Source organism: Anabas testudineus, chromosome 18, assembly GCF_900324465.2.
Source record: "Anabas testudineus chromosome 18, fAnaTes1.2, whole genome shotgun sequence".
Taxonomy (NCBI): Eukaryota; Metazoa; Chordata; class Actinopteri; order Anabantiformes; family Anabantidae; genus Anabas; species Anabas testudineus.
The window spans coordinates 25,390,461-25,411,836 of record NC_046627.1 but is presented as its reverse complement, the minus strand read 5'-3'; the positions used below and the strand labels follow the sequence as shown (position 1 = coordinate 25,411,836).

The following is a 21,376-nucleotide window of genomic DNA, read 5'->3' as shown; positions in this document are numbered from 1 at the left end:
TTATCTTTGTGTATATGAATCTGCAGGAGGTCTCATTACATAGAAACTGATGTTGCTCTATAGATCAAACACTTCTGGTGAAAAATAACAGTGGGACTTTACAATGAGCCAGTGACAAGACAGGTTGTGAAAAAAGGACTTGTTGAAACATGAGTCCAGTCACACGCGTTAACAAGCTCCTTTTCTCTTTAGTGCTCAGTCAATAATCAGAATAATAAAGTATGCACTATCTAAACTACGTGACTAACCGCCTAACTAGCACTAACCTTTAAAAGTCTAGTTAAAAAAAGGAAACAGCAATCCAGTTAATACTAGTTATACATGGCTATGAGAGAAGAGGGAGAGGGGGCATCTCTTGCTCTTCTTCTTTTACTTTTCTCCAAGTCTGAACCAAAAGATTCAACTAAACAAAAGCCATCAACAACTCTGCTTCAGTCAGAGCCTGGTTTCTCTCGAGCTCCTCTTTGAGGGCCCAAGGTTTAAAGCAAAGCACATAAGGGAGAGGTGTAGTTCTTCATCATCGTTTACGAATCATTCTCAAATTCCCACGTCTTCTCAACAGGAGCAGGTTCCTCCGTCTTTTCTTCCCCTCATTGATTCGTTTTTCCTGAAGGCTGTTTGAATGATTTGGTACCTGCTCAGTGGAACCTATAATACACACACACACACACACATATATAGGTGTGCGTGTGTGTGTGTGTGTTCGTTCAACCACACTCCTCCACAATCCAGATGTTCAACAGTTGCCATGGAGATGAGCAGGGGGGGTTTGCTCTGTGGTTTTTTCAACAGTTTGATGATCCAGTGTCTCGTCTCGTTTTGTTTTGTCTTTATGTTTGTGAGTGCGTGTGGAGGTAGGTGTTTGTTGGTGTTTTAAAGAGGCTCCTGTTTTACACAGTGGACCCTTTTGCTGACACGCTGTAAAGAGCTGTAATGTGTTGACTGAGGACGTCCAATTGATCATGTTGACATGTGATAGTTCCAGAGCCGAATGACTGGAGCGACAAAGTTGCAAGTTGGAGGAATTCTCTCTGAGAAAAGACAGTGTATTGTGCGTGTGTGTGTTTATCTACATGCTAATTTGTGTGTTTCTACTCCTACTGTTGTGTGTATGTGTATCAGTGTGAGTTGGGCTGCTCCACTTTCAGCCCGACCAGTGATGGAGGCATCTGCCCTGCAGTGGAGGAGCAGGAGCTGGGAGGAGAAGCCCTGAGGCCGGAGCTCCCAGTGGAGGAGGTGGTCACCGCAGGCCGGATGAGCGGAGGTGGAGGGTGGTTGTGGGGCGCTCGGTTCTGGAGCGGGCGAGTCTGCAGAGGAGGAGGCTGACGGAGGAGACTGGGGGGAGCAGAGGGAGGTGCAGGGCGCAGCAGTGGAGGAGGCTGTGATAGAGAGGAGTGGGTCTGAGTAGAGGAGGTGGGAGACGAGCTGCTGGCGACATCTGAAGGAGAGTTCTCCATTTTGACCTGAAGGGAGGAGAAGGACAAGCAGAGAACAGCGGGATAAGAAGACAGCTGGATGGCAGATGTGAGTAGGGAAAGAGGTGGGAGGGGACGGGGACACCTGTCCTGCTCGCTCACTGACCAAGAGAAGACACACTCAGATTTAAACCCGAGCAGATGACACTAAACATTACAAACACCTGCTCCTTCTGTTTAATAACCACAGAAATATGATGGATGCATTTCACATTAGTCACAAAGTGCAGTGCAGAAAAGCATCTTCAACTAGGGTTTGGAAACTCCGAGAGCTGAGTCATGCTGAGTGTCAGATCATGGTCCTTATAATGACATGGACCTACTTTCTTGTACGTCTTCCTCGTGGGACTCAGGTTTCATTCAACTGTGAGACAGTTAATTAACTAACAGCTATTTTGTGTCTCAAAGTGTTAAATAACTGTCCTTATTAAATTAAACTAAACAAGTCACACAGAGTTTTTACTAATCACAATATTTACTATTAAAAGATTATGTATTTATCTGTAGCCAAATCAATGCTGAACTGATCGTTCTGTCTGTGTCGTCTAAGCCTGGTGTCACTGAGTCTGTGCCAAAAAGCTCCACTGTTCAAAACCATTCAAAGCACACGAAACACCTTAAACACGTTTGCTTTCTTGTGTGTTCTCATAAGTCACATTAGATTTAGTAGTATGCTAATACTAACAATCCACCTGGCTGAATAGGAGACCTACGTTGGTTGTTATCAGTAAGTCTATAGACTTTGGAAGAGAATTAAATACTCGGTCTAAAAAGTGAGGATGGAGAAGAAGAGAGAAATTTAAATATACTTTCAAAATGTGGTTTTAATGTGGTAGTGTGGTGGAATATAGATTTTTTTTAACTCACAGGTTTGTACCCCATTCCTTATAACTACACCGTGTCCATCAGGCCTCACCTCTTCCTCCTCAGCAGCTCCATCTGTAGCTGCTGCCATCTCCTCGCCGCTCCTCCTGGGGTCTCTCTGTTCTCGACTGGTGGCCACCTGCTCAGCTGCCCACTCCCTCAGCACCTCATCCAGGTTGAACCTGCGCCGGTAGCTCACGAAGAATGAACTCACCTAACCAGAAAGAGACGGACACAGTTATTGAAGTCAAAGTGGTGCTGCATTCAAGAACACAATAGCTGAAAATGGAGGGTAGAAGAAGACAAATGAAAAAAAGCTGACTGGCTGAGGTCAGATCCTCAGAAATCAAGATGCTCACCTGAGCTGGCGTCTTGGTCCCTATCACCTCTGCAATGGCTGAGAAGTCTTTACCATAGCGACGGATAGCTGGTAAGGAAATAGTAGAAAAACCTCCGGTTAATGTGTCTATACATCACCCACAATCAATTCATTGCCGTCAATGAGCTGCAGAACAGAAGGTACTTCAGCTGTGTTGTTCAGTCATCCCTCTGTCACATGTCTGATGGAGCTAATACACTCTTATTTTAATCACTCCATCTGTCCACACAACCTGTGGAACGGCTCGGTTTAAGCGTCTAACTGCAGCCTGAATAATATTTTTATGCTTCAATTCTACGACACGGCAACTGTGTATTGGGCTCTGAATGGTTCCAAAACACGAATGACCTACACTCTGCACTGTACCTAAACACCTCCAGCAGCTACCGCAGGTAGAAAGAACAAAAAGAGTGAACATGGAGTGAGCAGACATGTTGATGTGGGTCTTCTGTGAGGTCGCCTGCACCTGCTCAGTTATAGGTCTGACCGGCTTCACACTCACTCTTTACACACTTTCATGTCTTTCAGCTTCTGTTTGAACAGGTCTAGTGTATTAACAATTATAGGAAACTTGACCTTCATGTTTCATGCACCGGTTACTGTTTGTGCTTATGAATATAATTTTTGCTGAGCTAAGAGTTCAACACTCCTCACTCCTGCTACACTCACAGTGAACCCAAGAGCAGGTTACAATCCTTGTTTAATTTTAGGAGCAAGAGCAATCTGGTTTTTGTTACTACATCAATCATTAGTGTGCATTTTTTTTCTTCACCTGTCGACTCCAGTGTTTTGATATACTGTAATACCTGTCATTCAGACGTTATCACTTTATGCTGTTGGGAGTCCATAACAACCCAATAATAGTACTTACAATACTCTGACCCATTAGTTTTTCTATAACAAAGTGTCATTTTTAACATTCACGTTTTCTCTCTTTTCTGCTATTTCCCAAGAACAGAGTAGATTGGATCAATTCATCAGATCAGATCAGTAAAGGTGTTTAAGATGCAGTTTTCACACACCAGGTAACAACAACAAAGAGTGATAGCACTGTTCTTGCTATGGCTGAGAGGTCTTTACCATAACAACGGATAACTGAAAAGGAAATAGTAGTAAAAAAGGAATTCAGGGTAATGTGTCTATACATCACCCACAATACACAGTTTCTGTGTCATAGACTTGTATGAACTGTTAAATGGATTAGATATAAGGCATAACATCTGAATGCAAAGAGACATACAGTCTCCAAAAAGACTATTTTCTGTGTGTTCTTGTTATTTTTTACTTTAAAACTTTACACATCTTTAGACTCACGAGAAACTTACTTACAATACATTAAGCATCTCCCTTTACTGCTAAAATGCAAGTCAGGTCCCTGTGGTGGAAACTGGATAACGTCTTATTTTAGACACTGTCTGTAATCTGTGTGTGTAGAATATGAATATGAGGTGAATGTGACATATGTATGGAGTTCCTGTAAAGTGAGGTGACTCTATAGGAAAGGGAGGAGGATGAAGAAGCCTTTACTCACCCTGCACAGCCAGGAGCTGCTCCTCTGTGGTCCAACGAGAGTTCATCTTAGGGGCAGGCTGAGAGAGGGGGAGTGAGGAAGTGGGTGGTAAGACAAAAAAGGAGAGAGGGGTGAAAATGACAGCATGAGAGCAAAGAGCAGATTAAGACTAATCTCAGTCTCACAAGGGATGAAGTAATATCTGGAGGGAGTTGGGGAAGGACAGAGTGAATAAATGACAGGAGAGGGACAAACTGAGCAGAGATCAGAGACAGAGAAAAGTGAACAGAAACCAAAGTCTAAACAGGGTGTGAAGAAAGGAAGGAAATGAAAAAGTGAAAGTGAAAAAACTAAGCTGTACTAAAAGACTTACCTCAGCAGGTCTGAAAACATCGACCCCTTCATTTAGACTCTGTTTCAAACTGCTGTTGTTCTGTTTAATAGACTGAACCTGAAAAAAAGGGAAGGGACAGTGTAGCAAATTCTGGCCTCAAAGTACATGAATACACAAATAATCTTCTGCAGTTAGTAATCAGCCATGTTCTACTGAAGCTGAAAGCTGTTGCAGGTTCAATATATCTCATTTTATAATTTTTCTGGTAATGTTCCCACCAGCTCGTCGGGTTCTCGTGAAGCAACATTTAACTTTGCCAAGCTCCTACTTACAGTAAAAAAAAAAACACCAAAGCATACCTCTCAGACATGAATTCATTGTCATGCATATTTGTTACAGAAAATGTGACAATTTATTATGACGCTGCTGCACCTCGAAGCTCTGGGGGTGGTGTTAACTTGCACAGAATAAATTGTGTTGATGTTCTTTAAAACTACCACTGCAGGTACAGTTTATTGGTCACATCTTATGGTCCATATACATACACATACATGATCACAGATGTGATTAAATGCCAGATTAAACAAACATCAGATAAAGTTCATACCTGTCTCTTGAGCGAAACCAACTGTGTGTCCAGCTGTCGTACAGTTAGCACACCAGCATCGTGAGAGGCTGACAGGGACATGATGTCTCCCTGCTCCAGGTGCATGCCTTTGGGTGGCCTGCGGCGGGCTCTGAGTGGATGGTGGCGGTACTGAGCCCCAATATTCTCCTTCTTCACTGGCCCAGAGCGGCTGGGGGTGGCCTTGTCAGAGCTGGTGCTGCTGGGGTTCTGTTTCACTGCCTGTGTACACAGCATTACAAAAATATTATAAAACAACATTAACAAGAACAGCAAACAAAACCAATACAACAAAAAGGCACTGTTATAATAAACAAAGTTGAAATTCAAGGATATTGCAAGCATTGTTTGGGCTAGGCTATCTCCTCAGGAAAGTACGACTAATAAATCACAAAAGTTTGTTTATGTAAGATTGTACACACTCTGCCAGTCACACTGTTTTCTACTGCTCACCTCCTTCTTGGAGTCAATCTCAAAGTCACTGTCACTGCCGTGTTCGCCTTCCTCCATGTCATCATTACTGCATAAAAAACAAATTAATTCTTCAGCATAGTTAAGCTTTGTGCCCATTCTGCATTCTTAATTTACACCATGATTTAAAATGATTTCTAAAATGCATATCATTTGGAAATGACAATAAATAATATCAAATAATCTTGTATACATGAAACTTGTATTGTGTTGTTGTGTTCCCCAGGATGACATTTCTACCATGCCTTATTTCAAAGGAGGTTTGTAAATGTCAGAGTAAATTCTGGGAACTTAAATTCCCAATAAGCAAGATTTGGTACTTTTGCAGTTTAACTCATCTCGTCTGCAGTTTGCCTGCTTACAGTGTGGTTGTATTAGTGAGGTTTTTATTTTTTAATCACAAATTTGTCTTGTCTACAGAGGTTTAACCATCAGTTAAACTTTCTGATTTTGGCAAAGGTAGTAAACTTTCTAATGAACACATCAGGACATTAGAACTTCTAAGGAGTGCTTTTTAGTTGGTTGCCGTTTGGTAGTGGTCACGTGTCCAGGCTGCGGACTATAATATTTAGTTTTCCCTCTGTCCATCCCTATATCTGTCCCAGACTTCGGTCTCATCTTTCTTCATACCCATTTTCCGCAAGGGATTATTAAAGTTTCACAGTTCTTCATACCTGTCATCTTTCTCTCTCTTGTTGACCAACCTCCTGGCCTGTCGGTCCATGACTGAGGTCCTGGTCCTGGTCTTCTTCCAGCTGTAATAGTACTTTACCAGACTGGAGATCAGCTTGTCTGGAAGCTACACACAAACAGAATGAAAACAAGAGGAGTTAAATATTAATAATGTTTCTGATAACTATAGTGATTATAGTGAGTGTGTGTGTCCTTTCCCACATCTCTTACCATCTGCTGGATGCGGTGGAAGCTCTTGCCATGAAAGCTGAAGGCCTGTTCGAACAACACTTTATCCTCGACCGTCCACTCGTCTGGGAAAGGGGTGAAATTGGCGAGGTCGGCCAGGGAACGCTCCACATCATGTTTGTGCCACAACAACATGCCAAGAGCCTAACAGACAAAAAAAGATATAAATGTTAAATGCTGATGCTAATTTAATCAGCATAGCAGAAAATGAGGCTAGACCTTATTACTATGTAGACGTGTCTATGTCGTTTTATTGATATTTTTAATAAAGCAATTGACTCGTGATGAAAGAAATGAAACAATCCTTCCACAAAATGCAATTACCTGCTCCATGTTGTATCCATGTTTCTCTTTAGCCATAAGGATGTACTCATCCACTAGAATACAAAGAGAGAAAATTGGTTTAAAAGAAAGGAAAATAACAGTAAGAGAAGGAAGAATAAAATGATGGAGAGCAACAAAAAGAGGAGAAAGGCTAGGAGCACAGTAAGGGAAGGGTATGACATTAACACTAGGTAGAGAAGGTGAACAAAAAAATAGAGCACAAAGACAAAAAGACATAGTAAGGAAATCTGTACACATCGTGTGGGGAACTTACACATTGCATCCGACAGCTGACCGTTGGGACACCAGACCAACATGCTCCTCTGGTCCTTCTCATTGTAACGGGAAGGACTGTCTGTTAATGACAACAAAAACAGGCATTAGATCTATAAAATGTAGGTTATGCCAACTGTATATTTGACTCTCTCTCTCTCTCTACACACCTTTACATCATTTCTGTGTACCTCCCAATATCTCTCTCCCTTGTTTTTTTAGTTCCAATCTACTAAAAACATCAAGTTAACTTTTACTCCCCTCCACCGCCCTCTTTTGCATGTGTTCTCCTGTCTACACTCCATTTTTGACTCTCCACTTCGTAAGGAAAAAAAATGAGGAGACAACGACAAGTCAGTCTGGGATTTTTTGGGGGGATTCAACACCTGTGCACTGACAAATTGCAGATGCTAAAAAAGAGGGAGGCATGGTGAATGTTTTCCCCACTGTTCAGCTACTTTACATGTTCTACTTATTCAAGGTATCAGAGTGTTTCCCTCAGAACATCAAGGAAACTGTATTCAACTAAATGTAACTGTTCTGAACCATTAAAAAAAACTGTATTTGAGTCCAGCCTCTGTTTGATGGGGCAGACATAATAAATAAAATAAATAGTCCGAATATTGTAGAGCTAACCCTTTTAATTATTAAAAAAAGACTTCCAATCTCAAAGAAACTTTTCACTGCAATGTCACAAGTAATACTAATTAATTAATTAACCTTTACTTCCACCTTATCTCTATCTGATTAATTTAAGTTGGAGTTAAATAACTTGCTGGCAGATGAATAATAATCACCCATTCAATAATTATCCAGTGGATCATCTTACTTTCTTAGTTAAATCCAGCTGGTCACTTTTTTTCAGACAGGCAGTGTTTATGAACCTGTTAATCCATGTTGTGTAAAAGAAGCATCATTCATCTGTTTTTGATTTTGATTATGATTTTGTATTTTCATTGACTGAACAATGATATTACATCTAGAAATGTCTACAAATATTTTTTTTGAAAAGTGTAAAGTGTTTACACTTTTCAAAAAAGAAAAAAAACCACCTGATTTTTTTCTGTCTGAATGGCCAAACAACTGATGATTTTAAAATTAGTCCGTTTTTTATTTTTATTCTCATATTTTTCCTTTATTTTCTAATTCTACATTTCTCTCCTTCATCCTTTTGACTATCCTCCACACCTCTCTTCACTTCTATGTCTCCTTCTGACCTCTGATTTCCTCGTTCTCTCCATTTATCTTCCTTTTCATTTTAATTCATTTTCCTCATCATCCTCTCTGTTAGGTTCTCTCATGCTTTCTTGAGCTTACCTGGTTTGAACTCTGGAATCTGAGCCTGGTAGTCTCCTCCCACTCTGATCATGCTGTCTATAGAGAGAGATACATGATGAACATCAGTTTCTACAATAATTACAATAACAAGAAAGTAAAACGTGTTCCCATAAAAAGTCAGAAGTTTCACAACAGGTTGCAGGGCTGGATCAACAGGATCAACTGAAAGATGACAGATCACAGAAGTTATGTATAGACTTAGCAGACTAAACAATTAAGAATGATACGCACCATCTATTTTGCATGGGTTTTACAATTGGTAACTGAAGGCTTTGCCTCAGCAATATCAAAACCTCAAAACTGGAGTCCATTCAGGTAACGTGTCCATACACTGCATCAGCTTGATTATTGGAGTACACATTGGAATAACACTGCTTCCTACCAAACAAGGGTACCTTAAAAAGCCAATCCCGTCACCCAGTTCAGTACTAGTGATTTGTAAGACTAACATCTATTATGTCTAAATGTTTCCTAGGTTTTAGTTACCTAGTTAATATTTTCTGCTGAAATATGCTTATTGTGTGATCAGGCTTGGCAGAGTAGATAAGTTCTGCCAACCAAAGTGATTTTTTGAATCACACATAAGCAGCTGATTGTGACCAACTGAGCTGTTTGTCTCCATTTTTAAAACACTTGAGTTTAATTTCCCTCTATTATGATGACGTTATGCACTGATTAATAACTGTTAACTAAACATATAATTTGATCAAGCTGAATCTGGCAGATCCTGACACTGCAGTTCATTATTAATCACTACGTGACAGTAAAAACAATCACTTTTCTCATTAAATGTGGTCTTGTGTCGAGTCACTGCTCAATTTCATATTCCATTAAAATATACAGTAATCATTTATTTAGTAAAGATGCTTTTTATTACAGATGATAACCACAACAAAGAGAGTCTGGTTTTATTCAACAATCTAAAATACAATAGTTCTAATGGTTTAACACAATCAACAAATATCAACAATTGCTGATGATACATATAGCTACATGTGATATTTTAATTATAATAAAGTTTTCATCCAAGTGAGAGAAACCCAGACAGATGGAAGCAAAGGATACTGAAGTATGACTGCTGATGGGTTAATTGGTGCTGTTGTGAAGTCAGCAAGAGATAGAAGAGATGGAGAGAGGGTGAAAGGCGAGGAGTGAAGAGAGGCAATGCGAGAAGAAGCAGACTGGGAGGAGGAAGAGACAGATTACTGCTTCCTCAGGGACAGAAAACAGGAAGGGAGGAGAGGGGGTTGATAGAAACTGGAGTACATGGCAGAAATGGGAGGATGGAGGCAGGATGAGGAACTGTAGAGAAAAAAGAAAACTGGTTATAATGAAAAAAGGAGGAAGAATAGGACATGCTGACTGAATGGAACCAAGAGAGCAATTAAACAAAAGGTTGAGAAAGATGGGGGCATGACTGGAAGAATGAAGAATGGAGGAGGTGGAGGCTTGGATGAAATTGGTGGTTGCAATAATCTGGATAATGCCTTCTGAACAATTCATAACTATTCTAGTTAACTGCTGTGATCAAAATGTGTGTCCCTAGGCCATGAGTGAGATAATAGTTCTGAAATGAAAGATCAACAGCAAGTCAGTGGGTGAAGGAGAGAATGGAGGAAGGACAGATGCATGTGGGCAGAGGATGACAAGGATGAAGAGTGTGGGAAGGGGGTGGAGGAGAGAAGGAGGAGACGACAGAGGAGAGCAGTGTGCAGGGACTAAAGAAACACTGCAGCAATTCAGTGAATGCAAACAGAATACGTCTATATGGGTCTAATGTAAGTACACTTTGCATCATGTCAAACAGCAAACCCAAACATTAAGTAGCTAAATCAACCCCTTACTTAGCCAGGGAATGTAACTCAGATAGCGCAAACTATACTTTAATACGTGTGTGTGTGTGTGTGTGTGTGTGTTTTTCTCTACCGTGAGCGTGCTCCTCATCGCTGCTCTCCTCCTCAGAGTGTGGTTGGCTGTTGCCGTTGGTTACGGTCTTGGCTCTGCTCCTCGATAGGACCCCGGCCCCCGAGCGCTCCATCACTGAGGGCATATCTGCAAATAAATAAATAAAACACAAACACTAGATATAAAATTTCATTACTTACTCCACCATTCAACAACATTCTCAAGCATGATTCAGTCTTCCATAAAATCTGTTTTAATTAGCAAGTCAGCTGCTATTTGACTTCATTTGAAACCCTATAAAAACCTACTTCGCTCTTGTAAAGTCTAAATGCACCTTCTGCAGCTACCTTGGAAGTATTCCCATAATTTTCCCTTGAGCAGAGTTATTTTTCAAACGGGTCCTCTGAATGAGGACTCATTCACACTTGACAACTGTGTTATCTCACCCTGACCTTAATGATCACTCATCTGTCAGTATCACCTTCTAACTAAATATGTTTCAAATCAAAATGGCCTCTGACTGGCACATACTGAGCAGGACAAAATGTGATGAAGATGCCATGACATGGCCTTGACTTGTTAGCTCAATGTAATAACTAGTTTCTGGCTCATGTTTAAATTCTAATCTTCTTCCACTATGTACTGTCCTCAAGAGCACTTCCACATACAATCTACAGGCGCTTCTTCATCTTGCTCTCCACTGAACTTAAACTGATTAACTCAAGCCTGCCTTTGTTACTTCAGCTAACTAAAAACATGCTCCTGTTATGAGGGTGCCCACAATAAACAGAACAGATAACTATTCACTGTTCTCGCTGTTGTTTAAGAAATGGAAGAGCTCAAATAAGTCAAGCAACAATAGTTAACAAATGTAATGATCAATTTGGGGTGAGCTGATTTGACTTTTTCACTTTAATAAAGATTTCTGTCACCTAAACTCAATATCTGCTCATACTGTGCATCCAACCTTATTCAGTACTGTCTTTTTACCCAGATTTGAAATCTCCATTGCTCAATATGCGGAACTCATCTGAGGTATTTTTTGTAAGGTAACAGGGTACCAGGGATTACTGTGGCACTAAAAGCTGAGTTAACAACCTGGCATGACTAAAAGAATGTAACAGTGATTTTATAGTAACATTAATGGAAAAAGGTCCATTCAGTGTGGCTTGATCACATCATGGCTGACACCCAATTAGCTTAGTGAAGTCATTATCTGTGCAGATAGTGATGAGGCATATTGGAACAGTGCATATAATCAATCCAACTAATCACTTTTCCTAACAAAAAACTTTAACATGGTTTTAGATGGTTTCTGTTTCTCATAGTGAATGATGGCAAACTGAATATCTTCCAGTTTTGGACTACTGGTTGGACAAAATAAGCTGTTATGAATATGTTAAACTAGACTGCGGTAAAATGAGCATGTGAATTTTTTTGATATTTTGTTCACAAGTCGATTAATTGATGAAATAACTATTAGATCAATACTGAAAATGTATAATTGATTGCATTAACAGTTCTCTATCTGCACAAGACAAAAGTGCATAAGTGATGTTGCTTTGCCCTACTCTCATACTGAATTGTCTACATATATATAATTTCAGTATCGAGATGTCCAAATGTAATATACTATTTTTAGCTTGACATAACTTCCGGTCTCCAACATGAATCTATGCATCATCAAAAGATGTGACAGACTGTGGTGGATGTGATCAATTCATGTTCCTCTTCATACATGCCAACAAATCAGAATCTGTTTTATGTATGCAAACATACTTGGCCTTCTCCCCACCATTCAACATAGAAGACTAAAATAACAACAGAAAGAAAGTAAGATAATAATAAATAACTAATAATACAATAAATCACAAATAAAGATCAATAAAGACAGATGTAAAATTGGAAAAACAAATTGTATTAGTGGAGGTCAGTTTGAACATGATATGTGCAGGGATTAAATGAGGGGTGTGCAACAAATGAATAAATACCATAATAGTGGAGGTTCACTAAGAAAGCCAGAAAAAACCTTGCCAAAGACGTATCAACACACGAGCAAACAAATGACTGACAAGTGGCTGCACGTGAAAAACAACGTGGAATAAAAAACGTGGCATGGATAACAGGAGAGCACTCCTGCGTGAAGGGGGCTCTCATTGTAAGTGTCATCCACAGTCAGTGCTATGTTATTACGTGGCCGAGCCTCGTTTTCTCCCTCTGTGGAGTCTCACGGCAGCACAAAAGACGACACGGTCTGTTCAGGACGCTGCTGCGCACGATGGAAACCTCAACTCCTTCCTTGTATATGAACAAGGTGCGGTTACAAACGACAGGTGAGCCCGGACATGAGGGCATCGATATCCCTCACACATCGGAGGACATGCGAGAGTAATCTGCGCCGCTTGCACTTGTTTTCTTTACCATCACATCAGCAACTTCATCTCCAGTTTCCTAACTTGAAATGCGTCCAAAACAAAGCAGCGGCTCGGAGTGGCTGACTGGCTCATTCCCTCATGTTAAATAAGACCAGTTTTGTTACCGAAGGGGGGGGGGGGGGGATCTCTGCAGCCCCACAGATTAAATCATTTCTGCCAAACTCCGTGTAGACAATACAAGTGTCTGAGGCTCTCTGGGGGTCTTTGTCTGTCGCAGCACCCGGTGGCCCCGCAGAACCACAACAGCTGTCCCCTCTAAGTTGACTGAAAAGTCACTTCATCCACATCTATACCAACATCTCTGTCTAGCTTAGCCTAACTCGGTGAACTGAAGTTTAGGAAACCGTGGGAGCGCCAGCTACGATGAAATAGAAGCTGTATGATCCCGCCCCGGGTCACTTTCAGGGAGAGTTGCACAGGGGGCTTTGGTAGCCTCGGACACTGCGACGGTAGCCTCGATACCATCCAGAATAATCAATACCTCTGAACTATACAAGTTTATATACATATATATTTATATATATATATAAAATACATAACTCCTATCCCGGCAAGGTGAGGTCTATTTAAAGTAGCCACACAGTTTTTTGTTTTAACAACACCGCACATGATCAGCATATGGAAAGCTTAATTTATGCCACTTTTTATTACTTAAAGCACAACATAAAACAATGCATGCCAAAATGACGACTGGCTAAGGTTTTCTGTAGGCTTTCACAAATTTCAAAATAGGTAGTCAGACTCATCTTTCCTCTTTGCTGCTTCATATTTTGACTCATGCCGACATGTAAGGTTGCCAGTAATGGTCCATAACTGATTAATAATAATGTGTACATGAATCTCAGTCAGTCGTAAGTTCAGTGACCTTACAGTGCCTTATTGTGTTTGTTAAAAGAAACTCCATGTGTGCTGTTGTCTGATAATAATCTGATAAATCTATGTGCGTATTCTAAAAATAAACATTATTTTATCCATTAATTATCAAACTTACAAAAAGTATGAGGTGGTGGCTTTACACTCCGTGTTTTATCTGAGCACATTTGTTAAATAAATCTATATTTACACAGTTTTCCTCGGCCGTCATCTGGGCTCTGTGTCAGACTTTGAAGTCCTTTTGTTTTCCCCACGCTTACGTTGCTGATACTACTACTACTAACGCTACTGTCTGCTGCTGGCAGGGAATAAAAAAACTCGCTTTCTGGGTCATAATAAGTCAAGTTGGCGCTCCGTTAAGCTCCATTTTGGTCCACTCTGGACCCCTGAAGTAATTTCTGAATCCTGGACAACAAAATTGAGGCCACATTTCGCCCCCCACCAAAGTGCACTCTGAAGTCACATCTAGTTGGTCGTTGGGGTGCTAACGTTAGCACAGTTAGCTTGCGGCTAGTACGCTCGCGTTACATTAGTAACGTTAATAGTTGGAAGTCGAGATAATAGTCACGCCGTACCTGTGTTCCGTTTCTCTCCGCTTCCCCGCACTCAAAACTTATGTGCGTCTTTGTCGGCGGTTCAGAGTCCCCTCCGAAGTGCTAAAAGACAACTATGGCAGCTCCAACGCTTTAATTCTTGCCTAATTGATGAGCTCCGTCAGTACAATGAAGTGAACTGCACGGAGAGATGGAAGCAGCCGGGAGAGTGTGCCAGGGAGGCGGACAACACCCGGAGAAAAGGGAGGTGGACATCCGCCCCGATGCGTTCGCCTCTCCCAACCAACCAGCCGTTTGGATTGACGAAAACTAGTCCTGTGAAACTATCAACTGCGGCCCGTTGCTCAGTTTGGATTTTTCTTGGTGACGTGTAGTCTGACACATTTCAGGGCTTCTTTTGCCTGTACATAACATTAAAATGCTTTGGTAAAAAAAAAATTAATTAATGAGACAAATCAAACTACTTACCTAAAATTATTAAGTAATATTATTTTTTAGTTAATCTTGTTTATTTCACGCGAAATACGAGCCTGTTTTAATTTATAACAGAGTAGCTGTTATCAACTCTTAATCTGCCGTCTATCAAAATCCCATAAATTAGGGACTACTTGCCAGTGTGTCGGCGGAGGGATTCGTCAACTGTGCATCCCTGTGCTGAGGCAGGCTGTCCAGACTTGTACTGATGTATGCATGGTGGAGAAAAGGGCAGGAGAGTGTGGCACAACTGAACCGTGTGTGTGTGTGTGTGTGTGTGTGTGTGTGTGTGCTTACGTGTGAATGTGAATAGGAGAGAGTGCACGTGACTGTGTGCATGAACTGACAGTGACTCAGATAAATAGCCTCAATGTACCTTCCTTTAAAAATGCTGAACAATTCAAAGAGTTGTGCCTGGTGTTTGTGTGTGTGTGTGTGTGTGTGTGTGTGTGTGTGTGTGTGTGTGTACACGTGTGCATCAATCTGTGCATCTGTGTGTGAGTGCACAGGTGGATGGGAGCTTGTGTGTGAGCAGAATAAGGAGTGTTTCAGGATTTGTCTCACCTGACGCCGGCAATAAACACAATAACCCCCCTCACACACGGACAAACACACACACAGTAACACATGCACGCACACAAAACCTGATGTAACCCTCACAAGTGCCTGCTGCTGACATGTAACAGCCTGTTACGTACTCCGCTTCCTCTCTTTTCTACTTCCACCTCTGTTCCCCACCTCCTCTTCATCATCCCAGTTCTCTCATTTTCGCACCTTATCTCTGTATCCACTGTGATCTCTCTTGCTCCTTACTGCACCTCTCTTATTTGTTTGCTTCCTATCCCTCGTTTTAATTTCCTTCTCTTTGCCTTCTCCTTTTTCAACACTTTCTCCCTATCCCTCCTCCCACTTCCCCCTTCTTTCTACATTCTGCATATCTGCCCTAATTCTCCTCTTCCTCCCCCTCTTCACTCTGTTTGTGCCCCCCCCCCCTCCCCTTTTTGTTTGTTTCTCCTCCTTTTTTTTTTCTCCCCCCTTGACTCCCTCATTTCTCCTCATCTATTTCCTACGCCTCCTCAGCTTCCCTCCACTCCTCAATATTTCTCCACCTCCCTCCTCGGCTCTTCGACGCCCCTCTCACCACCTCTCCTCAGTGATGACTTCTCTACTGTATCATTCTTGCCTCCCTCCCCTCCTTCCTCCTCTTCATCTCCTTTCTTACCCCTCCTCATCCTCCTCCTCTTCCTCCTTCCTGTCTCTCTCATGTCGCTTTGAGTCTCAACAGTGTGTGTGCGTACGTGCAAATTCTTCCCTTCCCCTCCCCCCATCCTACCCCTATGGTGACACAGTGAAGCAGTTTCGCTTCGCTCACCTCCAGCCCCCCCAAGCCTCCCCCAACCTCTCCTCTTCCTCTCCATCTCCTCTTCCTCTCCCTCCCCTCTCATTTTCCCCCCTGCCACCTCCTCCCTTCCTCTCCTCTCCCCTTGTCTCCTCCCGTCCTCGCCTCTCATTAGTCAGTGTCCATGAAACTCACCATTCCACTGTCTCTCCTCTCGCTCAGTCCTCCAGTCCCTAACACATCCTCTCTAATGAACAACTGCTACTTCTCTCCCTTCCTCCCCCTCTCTCTTCACCTCAAAGCTCTCCCCTTCCATCCTCCTCCTTCCTCTTCCTCTCTCTGTCCTCCTCCTCTGTCCTCCTCTCCATTCATCACTCTGTCTATCTCTCCTCACCCTTACCTCCTCTTCTCGCTCGGTTTCTCTTCGATCTTTCAGAAGTGAGTGTCCCTCCCACTCTGCCTTTAGCTCTCTCTTGTTTCCACTTCTTTCCTCACCCCGTCACCCCTCCCCTCCCCTCTCTTCACCTGTCTTATTCCTTCGTCTTGCCTGTCTCTCTGTCTGTCTGCTCTTCTCACTTTTGCCAAGGTAAAAATGTGTCTGTCTCCTCCGTTGTTTCACTTCACAGTTTCTCTCCACATAACTCACCCTCCTTTCCTTGCACCTTACCCTGACTCCTATCCCTCCATCGCTGCTTCCTGTGAAGTCTGAAATCAGTAAAGACTTTCTCTGTTATCTGGGGAGATGCATTAGTCTAGAATAACATGTGATAGAAAGAACTCTTTGTGCACATTCCTCACTTCAATTCAGACACAGTAAAATGATTGCCTTTGCCACTGCCAACTCATTATCTTATGTTTGTACAAGTTTGACCATATGAAACACACCATATGACTCATTACACGTCTAACACAAGAATTAAGAATCTAAATGGATCAGTGCGTATTTATAAACTGAAATTATGTAAGAATTTAAAAGATAATGTCACTGAATTAATCGGTGTGTCTGTTGATGCTTGCTTTTTTCATGCTAGATAGCCATGTGTTTGAAATATCACAGGTTGTACAAAAGATTAGGAGACAAATGATATGGCACCAATACACAACCTTGTAGGGATGTTTAAGTCTGTGTTGTTCACACTGGAAAATTAACAAAATCCACTATAATAAAAATGCATACTAACAAATAAATAAATTGGTGTTATGAATTGTGTCCCATAGGGACAAACACAACATACATGACTATAAAACAGCCTCTACTGTAGAAACAAAAAATACTATATTGAAATATTTGGTGACTTCAGTGATTTAGACTTCCTTTATGGTTTTAGTTTGGTGAGTAAGTAAACGAATTGTATTAAATTTCCCTCTGTTAAAATGTCTCTCTGCTTCTAACTGAAAACGCCCTTCAGATGATGTTGTCTAGAAGATATTTTCAGTTCAGAGTTCAGAGGATGCAAGTCAAGACTACAACCTCTGTCAACCAGATGACATTATCGGACCTGACAAACTCCTCCTAATTAAACCCTTTGGAGGAGGTTTTTGACTTGGAGGCAGGGGGCTTGTTAAATGTATGAAAAACTGAGGCAGGTTAATACCAACAAACTATGACCATTGGCAGCAGATTGAAGTCGCTCTTTAACTGAGCAACACTATAAAACAGCAGCAGCAGCATTGACAATGCACAACAGCGTCCTGTATGTATAAAACGATTAAGTATGTACTTTTTATGTAATAATTAAAAAAATTAATACTAAGGATATTAGTATGTAGTGCATACTGCATACAATTAGTGCAGACAGGGATTATACAGCAGAAATGTGAAGGCCTTGTGGAGGCCCACGCAAGATGTAGTGTTGAACATGACCAACACAAAACAAAGGTGTTTTAAAGAACAAACAATAAATTGACAAATTTTCTGGGGGCAAAAATATCCTGATTCCTCTTCTGGGGATCATGAATAGGCTATGCTGTGCAAGCATCATGGAAATCCATGTTTTGGTTACCTTGTTGTGGTAATATTTTTCATGGCAATGTGGCGGGTAGCTGTTCAGATCAGCCTCAGAGCATCATCACAATCTCACAGTAGGTCTCACTGCTGGCAGTGCACAACAGCGTCCACATTATCAGTATGTTTGTCTCACTGCAGCTATTAGATATAGATATAGATATTCTGTGCTTCAGTGCCCATTATCATCAATAGGCATTTTCTCCATGAATTGTGCTGTGGATGGAAAGTCTGAGAAAAAGCATTAAAACTACAAAATGGGCCCAAAACTTTGCATTTAATTTCAGAATATTTCATTTATTAAATTTTTTTCTGTGTTGATGCAGACGACGCTGTGAGGCTCATCATGTAAAATCCACAGCTTTAATATATGCAACCATAAATGATTTCCAATTATTGCACAGATATACCGTAGATGTACAGCCACAGGAGACAGAAACAAATGTAGGCCAAGTGCACATATACTGCACACTATGACATCACTGTATAAGCAGCGTGCACGCCCGGTCTATGTGGTATGATTCTGCACTGCAGGACTTGCTGTGTTGAGACAGGCCTCATCCTCATCCACCATTCTCTGGTTCTTTCCACACTGCATCTGTTGATTCCCTCTCCCAGCCTCCCTCTGCCTTACTTTTCTCATTCATCTACTCCCATCCCATCCTTCTTCATCCTTCTTCTCTGTTCTCCTAATCCTCTTTCGTCCCAATTATTTTTTTCTTTTTTTTTTTTTTTTTGGTCTGCATAGCTGAGCTCAAGCAAGGGAGATGTGTATATCTATGAATGCATGTGTCTGTGTGTGTGTGTGCATGTGTGTGTATACCAGTATATGTGTGGGTGGAGGTGGGAGGGAACCAGCTTGAATTTCATTATCTCATCTTAGGAACAAACTCTCTCTGGAGAGCATGTACAGAAAGTCTTACATATCTATAGAGACAGATAATCAAAATGTTGATAAAAAAAAAACTAAGAGTTGGTTGTAATGGTTGTGGTTTGTCAGTCTTGGCTGTGTGCAAGGACAGAGATGCAGAGATCATCAGGCCTCTGGAGCAACTCTTTGGGCCTCATCACGCCCCCTTCTGACACATGAAATAAATAGTTTTTCTACCAACAGCTGAGAGACAGATTCCTGCAAGACAAAAGACTGTAGGCGGGGTTTAGAGACTGGGCCATCTGCGTGCTGGGGAGGGCTGCTCTGTGTGTGCGTGTGTGTGTGTGTGTGTGTGTGTGTGAGAGAGAGAGAGACCCATTATACAAGACATTTATTTGAATTATGAAAAGTGGATAGGCCTGTGAAGGTCGCTATCTCATATCCCACCAACTCTCTGTCATATCAAATGATCTATAGAACAATATTCAACCATGGTGTGAGTCCTGCTGACCCTCCTGCTTAATGTGTAAAAATCTATTTAATACCCACAAAATTAAAGACTGTTACATTTCCTTTTTGTTTCCCTTCTCCTGTTATTACAGTAAAACTCAATCTATAGAAGAGATTGGAAAGCTTAACCTTTCCTTTTGCCGCAAACTGATTAACAGTAACATACATGCACATAACACAGTGCTATCATGTTAATAAGGAGATTATGTACAGACTATGTACAGATAAGAATATATTGTATTTGTTCTAAAAATAGTGGAACGACAAGTCAGTTCATTTGTATTTGCATCATTAGGGCTTAGTATCAAAAGATTCAAAATGTTTATTTTTTTATTTCCACCTGGCATTCTGATTTCTACTACTGAGGAGAGAGTTGCATTTTGTCGTATGGCCTCTGTATTTCTGGTCATAAAGTCTTTGAATGGGGGAATGTGATAACCTCATCCCCGCTCTGTGGAAATTGCAGCTGACTGGTTAGCGACTGTTTCTTGTGTGTTCTTTCAGCTCCCACAGTGACTTTGTCAACAGCTGATGTTGATTTGCTTTACAGCGAGTCCTGTGTATGTTGCTCTGTACACCAGAGGTTTCTTTCTTTTACAGGACTTGTAATGGCTATACCCAGTGTTTGTGCCTCTGGTTAATTCCCCGTTCTTTCTCAGATTCACTTAGCCTTGCTCTTCTCCCACAGATGCCTCTCTGGTCTAGTTGAATAGTGCAGTCTTCACAGGTAAAACCCACTTTTAAAACCAAGAATGATCTTTTACTGTTGGAACATACCTGGGCAACAATTTGGGTGATATGTTTTATATTGTTTCATGTATGTAAATGTAATAAACAAAACAAAACAAACAATAAAAAAAAATTCAGAACTTTATCTGAATTCTTGTTCTGGACTGTGTGGTGGTATTATCTCTGTTTGGGATAAACATTTGCCAGAGAGGTCTAAACTTCTGTTTTAGCAAATTACAAACCCCACAAATCGTCTTCTACATGATCAAAACATCATTAGTCCAAAATGTTCATTTCCATGGGTGAATATGGGTTATACACAAAAAATAACCCAGCTAGCAAATACTGATACTCCCAGCTTCTCACATGGGAGAACTTTTCTTTGATTCATAATAATAAATATGTTTGTTTGGATTATGGCATGTTAGTCAGAACAAGCAATTTGAACACAATTGTGATGGCATTTTGTAAAGTATAGACTACATGAGTACTTAATTATGTACCAGCATAATTATGCATTATGCTGTTAGCTGCAGCTCTTCTGCAGGACTGCGTGCAAATTAGGAAGGTTGTATGACATAATTTTTAATCCACAGAAATATTATGACATTTGTTTATTATGTCATATATTCTTGTAGAGGTAAAAGTGTACTATTACGACATCAGCGATACATGCTTTGATTCTTTTTATTTGACTACATTTGTTAGAACAAAGAAGGGTAAAATGTAGCCTAAAATGGAAGCAGAGGAACTAAAAGTCCAAATAAAAGCCTATATTTTCTATAGCTTCTCATTATGTGTCCTGTCTGGTGCTTAATTGTAGGTTTGCTAAACTGGGCCTCTCTCAGAACTGAGTGATTTGTCACTTCACATTGCCACCAAGTGGTAACTTGCTAGTATGACTACTACTACTTCTACTACTACTACTATTCACTGCTTCTCCAGTTGGGAATTGCAGAAGCCAATTTAACTCTGGGATTTTTAATTGCGTTATTCACTCACCAGAAATTGTTATATTTGAGTATAAACTACACATCTGGGAATATTGAGCTGCTTCACATAAGATTTGTATATTTTACTGAAACCATGAAATGATCCTAAAACATACTGGCAGCTAGTGTAAGGAAGCTAATACAGGAGTGATGTGATCGTATTTTCTTTTTCTAG

The 21,376-nt window shown here is 41.0% G+C and overlaps 1 protein-coding gene across 1 annotated transcript; it reads right to left on the bottom strand.

Moving 5' to 3' along the window:
• Positions 1-1,100: 1,100 nt before the first annotated feature.
• rcor2 (REST corepressor 2) lies at positions 1,101-14,502 on the bottom strand. The gene is made up of 14 exons (XM_026352940.1): positions 14,303-14,502; positions 10,441-10,566; positions 8,494-8,550; positions 7,178-7,258; positions 6,904-6,956; positions 6,562-6,723; positions 6,333-6,457; positions 5,641-5,707; positions 5,170-5,409; positions 4,602-4,679; positions 4,250-4,307; positions 2,699-2,766; positions 2,392-2,553; positions 1,101-1,463 (listed from the first exon to the last, which is right to left on the bottom strand). Exons 2-14 carry the CDS (start codon positions 10,562-10,564, stop codon positions 1,119-1,121), a joined length of 1,620 nt encoding a protein of 539 aa, XP_026208725.1. The 5' UTR covers positions 10,565-10,566; positions 14,303-14,502; the 3' UTR covers positions 1,101-1,118.
• Between the last annotated feature and the right edge of the window lie 6,874 nt (positions 14,503-21,376).